This window comes from Gloeophyllum trabeum, assembly GCF_000344685.1.
Source record: "Gloeophyllum trabeum ATCC 11539 unplaced genomic scaffold GLOTRscaffold_00016, whole genome shotgun sequence".
Lineage (NCBI taxonomy): Eukaryota > Fungi > Basidiomycota > Agaricomycetes > Gloeophyllales > Gloeophyllaceae > Gloeophyllum > Gloeophyllum trabeum.
The window spans coordinates 612,736-619,747 of NW_006920425.1; the positions used below are offsets into that span (position 1 = coordinate 612,736).

Sequence of the window (7,012 nt, forward strand, 5' to 3'; positions counted from 1 at the left end):
CTTGACGACTTGCAGCGGCACTTGCAGAAACTCGCGGTTCACATGTAAGCCGCGCCTCTGTTGCGGAGGCATTGCAACGCCTAGGTCAGACAAGGAAGAGGGTAAGCCTCCAGTGTGCTGCCTAGTATCATACTTAGGTAGACCCGGATCGTTTGCCTACAGATAACGAAAAAGGCGCTTGAACGCGATGAAGATGTTCGAGCCGACTTCCGTTTCCATATGGGCATTCATTATAGCCCCGAGCAGCTAGTATTTGTAGATGAAAGTTCCTGTGATCGAAGGACTGCGCGTCGACTCTATGGCCGGGCTCGCCGGGGACACCGGGCTTTCAACTGCGGAGGTGTACGCAATCTGAGTGCACCCTTGTAGTTTGGGCGTGGTTTCGGGTAAGACTTTGGTGAGGGAGGAGTTGCATTGAGCCGTTCCTTGCTGGGGGTGTTCTTGTTGTTCTGCTTTCTGCCTCTACCTCGGCCAGAGCCTGTCTTGCCCCTCTTCGCTTGCTGCTGCCCACGTTGATTGACCATTAGTGTCGGGTCAGAGGAGTATATGTGGACGGTACAGCAGAAGTTGTTCGCCACTTGAATATATAGCCTCGGTTATCCTCTATCCCCAAAAATATGACGGTCCATTTGCCCTAAAAATGGAAATGCTTATATAACACACCCAAATATGCACACATTCGCTGAACACGCGCATAACTTGTCGACTGCACATATCTAGGCTCCTACAGCGAACACAGCTACTCTTGGGGTACCATCGCTAGGCCTCGTCATCCTCAACAGCAGTTGCTGCTGCCTTACCCTTGTCCCTGCTCCCATATGCTGCCACGATCTGCTCCACTGCCCCCTCAAAGTACTCGTCGGCCTTCGTCATCACTCCTGTCTGCTTCACCCAGTCAACGTTCTCCTTCTGACAATTCCGACACATCCCTGGGATCGATACCTCTTCCAGCATCCCCAAGATCTCTCTACCTGACTTTCCCGAGTCAGGGTGAAGCAGGTGCTTTGCGACTCCCTGCCACCACTGCGAAACCCAGGCTTCAGTGCATCTGCCTGGCCGGAAGCAGCGGACGCTCTCGATAGGATCGGAAGGATAGAAGGCGAGGATGTTCAGGTGGTCTCTGATCGCAGTGTGGGCTTGAGAGAGGATGTAAAAGGCGTCAGGTCCCATGAGGTGAGCGATCTCCCTCGAGATATCTTTGAATGGTATTTTCATCAACGCCCGAAAGGCAGGCTCCACCCATTCAGTAACATGGTGTGCACATCCGAGGTGAAACTGAAGAGCTGAGGTCAGGTCTGCCCTCTTCGACAGCTGGTCGATGGCATAGGTTCTTCCATCATCGATTTCTAGCATTGTTGACAGCTTCAGGATCACAATCAGGTTGTCCAGGCTTGGAGGAGCAGCTGTACGTCTTGTTTTTCCATTAACTGTGATGTTCTGCTGGAACAACTAACACGTACCCCCTAAACATGTACTCAAGCAGGATGTCAAACTCCTTCTGCTCTATTGTTGCTGGCAGCACCATTGGATTCTCATCTGAGCTTCCCTCAACTTCTATTCCAACCGGTGATGGCATCATCAGCATATTTCTGAAGACTGTAGAGCGTTCGGAGAGAAGGCTAAGATGCAGGTTATATAGAGTGTTCCCCAGCTACACTATGTCTTTAGTATATGTCCAATGGTTAATAATAAATCCCAGTAGACTCTACCTGCATTCTGAATGACCCGTCCTTGTAATAAAAGTACGGGTGGTGAATTTTAGCCGACATAGCAGGAATGAGCAGTGTCACAGTTTCTCAGCCACTGCCCAATCTGGTATGTCGCACTTCCAATCTGTCCTGAATCTGACAAACATCTTACGTGCACTCTATGGATACACCCCGTCCTGCTGTCTTCCCTCCCCTGCCTCCTTCTGTTGATGGCACAGTCTGGTCTGCTAATGTTCTTCGGGCCCATCAAATTCTTCACGATGCGTATGCCCGTGCCTCGGACTTGTTACGACAGGAAGATGGAGACCCTCTACGGCTCCGTATCCACTCGGAACGGATTCTGAAAAGGATGATCCCTATTCTAGAGGCTTTAGATCAAGAGGTCGCTGATGAGCATTGGAGCTCTGGATGTGCTCACGCGCTGGCGAAGATTACTGTAGACTTGGAACGGGCAGCTTTCGCAGCGGATGGCGTGTACGTGTATCACCATATAGCTGCTAGAGTTCGTGCTTACCCTAGTCAGTGAGCAAGCCAAGGTCCACCACTTCAATCCTGTCACCATCATCCGGACTGGGCGCCGTGGGCGTCCTCGGAAGGTTATCAATCCCACCTGGCTCAATGAAGCAATGTCTACACACCGTAAAATCAGCATCCAGAAGCTTGCTGATCTCCTTGGCATGCATCGAAATGCTGTGAGCAAGCAGCTGAAGCTCTATGGTGTCTACCAGCGATTCTCTGACATCTCCGACAATGACATTGATCTGCTTGTTCGACTCTACAAGAAACATCGACCGATGTCTGGTTTGCGCTACGTAATTGGCTTCCTGAAGAGCCATGGGCTGAGAGTCCAGAAGCGTCGTGTACGTACTTCACTCCGACGTATCGACGGATTGGGTCAAGTGCTCCGTAACCATGAAGCTATCGATCGGCGAGAGTACAACGTCCCTCGTCCTAACTATCTGTGGCATATGGATGGCTACCATAAGCTCATACGGTGGGGTGTTGTTGTTCATGGCATTGTGGATGGATTCTGTCGGAGTGTGAGTGCCCTTTGACTGATCGGGTTTTACTAGAGCTGAGATTTGCCCCAAGGTTGTCGGAATACAGGTCAACACAAATAATCGTGCCTCCACAGTTCTCGACCTGTTTCTTGATGCAGTTGCAGAGTATGGGCTACCATCCAGGGTTCGAGGAGATCGTGGAGGCGAGAATTTAGAGGTCTGTGTATGGATGATCAAGTATCGTGGACCAAACCGGGCATCATTCATGTGGGGTAGGTAAGTAGTCTTCCTTTGACTCTCATCCAAAGAAGTGATTAAGAGTATACAGCTCAACTCGGAACACTCGCATTGAACGTCTTTGGGTTGAAGTCGGATCTCAATTCGGCAGGCAATGGCGGGCTTTCTTTACTCGATTGGAACATCTTCATCGGCTGAATCCAAAAGACCCTGGTCATCTCTGGCTACTGCACACCCTATTTCTTCACGATATCCGTGACGACTGTGCCAAATTCCAACAAGACTGGAACCACCACCCGATATTGGGAGAAGCAGACCAAACCCCTTCGGTGAGTGGCTATGAGTATTCCAAGATCACTTTATATATGTTTTTGCTCTAGGATCTACGGTTTCTTGGTCAATTGGAGCATGGAGTCTATGACGATTTCCAGGATGTCCATCCTGATATCTTAAATCAGTACTATGGTGCCGACTCAGCCCATGAAGTTGTCCATGATGGTCAGACTGGAGCTGGTCACTCGGACGATGAAGATGACTCCGATGAAGACCTTGACAGCCACATCGCCCATGAGCAAGTGCACCATATACGTCATGACCCTGTTGCCGTTCCCGCAGCTGATAGTCCTTTCACTCCCAAAGTCACAACTGCCTTCTTGGCTGCCTTACAGGAGCTCCGAGACAAGCAAGTCGTTCCTGAGGGATTTGGGGTTCATGATGCTGAGTGGGATGGAGATGGGTATCCTGAGTTCCAGTCCATCCGGAGTGGTCGTAAGTACATAGACATCCCTCTCCCATTTGCGGTTTGGTGGCCTCGAGCAGTCTCATGGTCACAGGGACTTAGTCTGTACGCTCACTTTATGGACTTGTATGGAGAGGGTAGCCAGGTGCCGTTAGATGAGAATAGCGGCTCTGAAGCTTAAGTGCAATAGTGATTCTTCAATTAATATACTGAACTAGTACTATGACGTTGAAGAGACTTCGGACAATCGAGGCAGTAAGTTAAGACCTTCCCGCCACCGAGCCTTGTTGGCTTCATCAGCTGCCTTCTTGCCAACTTCCTTGGCAAATATCCCAGCAGGCTTGAATCCAAAGTCCACCCACCGAAATAATCCTCCAGCCGTCCATTGCACAAAAGATAGCCTTTCCTCTCCAGGCTGTACAGGTATGTTTGAGTGGCGTAGGAGAGCTGATGGTAAAAATATGGTAGAACCGGGAGGAAACTCAATCACCAGCTTAAGGTCCCACAGGACTAAGTGGCCACCTTTCTTTGGATCAAAATTACCCAAGGCCGTAACACTACACCATCCGAAAGCAAGGTTCAAATGGTCAGTATGAACCCACGACCGAACCTTGCCTCCCAAATTGAAAGCATAACATGCAAATGCAGACTTTGCAAAGTGTCGCTCAAGCCTGGGGTCGGTTTCACATAGGTAGTTGAGCATGTTGACATAGTAGCTGAATAGACGGGGGGCATAGAGATCAAAGGCCTCTGCAGGGTCTCTGTTAGCAAAGAGTTAAAGGGAGCATGAAGGCACAACGTACGGTTCGCAAAACCTACAATTCGTTGGATGAAAGGGTTGTCGAGCAGTGAGCGGATGATGAGGAGATTGATCACACCATCGATTCGGATATTGCCTGGTGCCTTTTATTGCATCAATACCAGTTTGCGGCAATAGAGCAGATGCGACCGACCTTTCGTCCACCTCCATATGATATACCTGTGGTGGCCACAGGGAAAACTCCCCGGCGGTGAGCCTTTTTCTTGTCCGAGCAGTTGAACTTCTTGCCAGCAGCGAGCATGGCCTCGGAAGCTCCTTGACAAACTTCATCCCAGCCCTCACGGGGAGCACCAGCAAGGACTACCAGGACCCGGCCGTCACAATCCGGGTCAGCAACGGCCTTGGGTGTTCTACAGGGCTAACGTCAAAGGCCAGTAAAAGCTGAAACTATAGATAGACTTACACTCCATCCCATTCAACGTACTGCATGCCCTTGATCACAGGATCATCCAGCCTGTATTCCCGCCCTGCATCCGGGGTTGCCTTCTGGTTAACACCCTGGTAGCCGGACTTCCCTCTGTGAAACACCTGCTGGTCGCCTTTCACGGGAACAGCATGCACGCCAGCCTTCCTCTTCAGCGAGACCTCTTTCTGTTTAAGACTATGCATGCCTCGTGACCCGAGTAGAGTCGACTTGGCTTCATCCTCCCTTCTCCGGCGCTTCTTCTTCTGCTGGAGGCGATGATATGCTGCCTTTTGCTTAGGGGAGAACGTAGAAGAGAGGGACGTTGTTGGTGAGGTAGAGGTAATAGGAGCAGAGGGCGGCGTCATACCCAAAGGGATAGAGGCGGCGGATGAAGGAGGCAGGTTGTTGGATATAGTGAGCGTGGAGTGGTCGGAGGAGGGTAGAGATGACGAAGAGGCTGGAGGTAACGAAGAGGCTATTGGAGCTGTAGACTGAGTCACAACTGACCAATAAGGGTCTGAAGTGAGGTCAACGTTATCCTCGTCGTCATCCACAGCCCTATCCAAAACGTCCTGACTGTAAGCACGGCCCTCACAGTCAGCAAGCGCTTCCTCCAGGCTGAACGAAGCTGATGGCTGGATAACGTTCTCTCGAGACCACGGTGAGAACGCTCGACCGGAGCGCGTCGACCGGAAAACTTTCACCCGAGGAGGTTCAGCATCTCTTGTTGGGCTCGTCGCCCTCCCAATCTGAACGGTGCTGGTTTAGTACTTGTACATGAGAGCAGTGCGGCACATACCTCTACCAGAAAGCGAGCGACAAATTGTTTGACTAAGACATGAGACGCGGTCAGCTCGTTGTCCGAAAGAGAGAGGAGGACGGCAGCTGCTGGTCACGAGCAGACTCGCGGACGACCGTCTGCTGCATCACCGGAGCCCAGCCGACACACGAAGGTCCGCAATATCGCGAAAGACACGGCAGCGAGCTCGCAGTCGTCACGCAGCCTCTCGGACAGGTCCTGCCCAGTCAAGCATGGAGTGCTCACCGTGCATCTTTGAGAAAGCGCCGTCAAAGGCACAACCCTTGGTACGAAGGACGAGAGACAGCAGGCAGGGTGTTTTATACAGGGAACTGTTGGTCTGTGCGTGGGTGGGTGCAGCGAGGCAAAAGCGTCAGGAAACACGGAGCAGACACGTCAACAAACGCGTCGGTGAGAGCGCCACAGGCGTGAGTCCGCGTCATGTGCCATTGAGGCGCCCGTTTCTCCTAAGTCCGCACTTTCGCGCCTTCGCCGCTACCATCCGTACTTTCGCGCCTTCGACGCACACCCGGCCCTTTCGATCTATAGGCGACACTTTCATCCACGACAATGACACGTCCCGACTGCTCTGTCCACGAAGGAGTGAAGACGCCCTACGGTGCACATCACACAACGACACGGTGCACATCACACAACGACGACGATGAGATATATAACAACCCGTACAACTGTATGCGTGGCTCATACGAGGCGACGTACGAACTGCGGTCACGGTAATGGCTTCGTGAACTATATGGTATGATTATAGTATTAGTCTGTGACAGTGACTACGGCGCCTTACTGACGGCGTAGACCTGCTCCACGAGAGCTAGCGCAACCACTCGCCCACGAGTGAGCAAGATTTGGCGCCGCGAGATTCAGCGCCGACGGATTGGACGGTAGCTGCGCTGTCACGTACGCCAACGCCTCACCCGAACGTCCGCGCGATGCGAGTGTAAGGTACGTTTTGTGTCTTCAACATCTACAGATCTTTCATTTACGCCATCGTCTCTCATAGGCATCGTGCGTGAGCAAGGTTTGGCACCAACGAATTGTACGCTGTCACATACGCCGACGCCTCACCTGAATGTCCGCGCCGTGCGAGTGTAAGGTACGTTTTGTGTCTTCAACATCTACAGATCTTTCATTTACGCCATCGTCTCTCATAGGCATCGTGCGCGAGCAGGGTTCGGCGCCGACGAATTGTACACTGTCACGTACGCCGACGCCTCGCCCGAACGTCCGCGCCGTGCGAGTGTAAGGTACGTTTTGTGTCTTCAACATCTACAGGTCTTTCATTT

General features: G+C 51.8%; 4 protein-coding genes across 4 annotated transcripts; 1 reads left to right on the forward strand and 3 right to left on the reverse strand.

The window, feature by feature from the left end:
* Positions 1 to 759: 759 nt before the first annotated feature.
* Positions 760 to 1,353, reverse strand: GLOTRDRAFT_133219 (uncharacterized protein; the record flags this gene model as incomplete). Its single annotated transcript, XM_007872125.1, has 1 exon — positions 760 to 1,353. One exon carries the CDS (start codon positions 1,351 to 1,353, stop codon positions 760 to 762), a length of 594 nt encoding a protein of 197 aa, XP_007870316.1.
* A 516-nt stretch (positions 1,354 to 1,869) lies between these two features.
* On the forward strand, positions 1,870 to 2,925 carry GLOTRDRAFT_133220 (uncharacterized protein; the record flags this gene model as incomplete). The annotated part of the gene is made up of 4 exons (XM_007872126.1): positions 1,870 to 2,183; positions 2,233 to 2,569; positions 2,628 to 2,749; positions 2,802 to 2,925. 4 exons carry the CDS (start codon positions 1,870 to 1,872, stop codon positions 2,923 to 2,925), a joined length of 897 nt encoding a protein of 298 aa, XP_007870317.1.
* A 981-nt stretch (positions 2,926 to 3,906) lies between these two features.
* On the reverse strand, positions 3,907 to 4,556 carry GLOTRDRAFT_49148 (uncharacterized protein; the record flags this gene model as incomplete). Its single annotated transcript, XM_007871986.1, has 2 exons — positions 3,907 to 4,436; positions 4,490 to 4,556. Coding segments are annotated over 2 exons (597 nt in total), but the record flags the coding sequence as incomplete, so codon positions are not given.
* A 44-nt stretch (positions 4,557 to 4,600) lies between these two features.
* On the reverse strand, positions 4,601 to 5,964 carry GLOTRDRAFT_96505 (uncharacterized protein; the record flags this gene model as incomplete). Its single annotated transcript, XM_007872127.1, has 4 exons — positions 4,601 to 4,856; positions 4,910 to 5,661; positions 5,712 to 5,713; positions 5,958 to 5,964. 4 exons carry the CDS (start codon positions 5,962 to 5,964, stop codon positions 4,601 to 4,603), a joined length of 1,017 nt encoding a protein of 338 aa, XP_007870318.1.
* Positions 5,965 to 7,012: the final 1,048 nt, after the last annotated feature.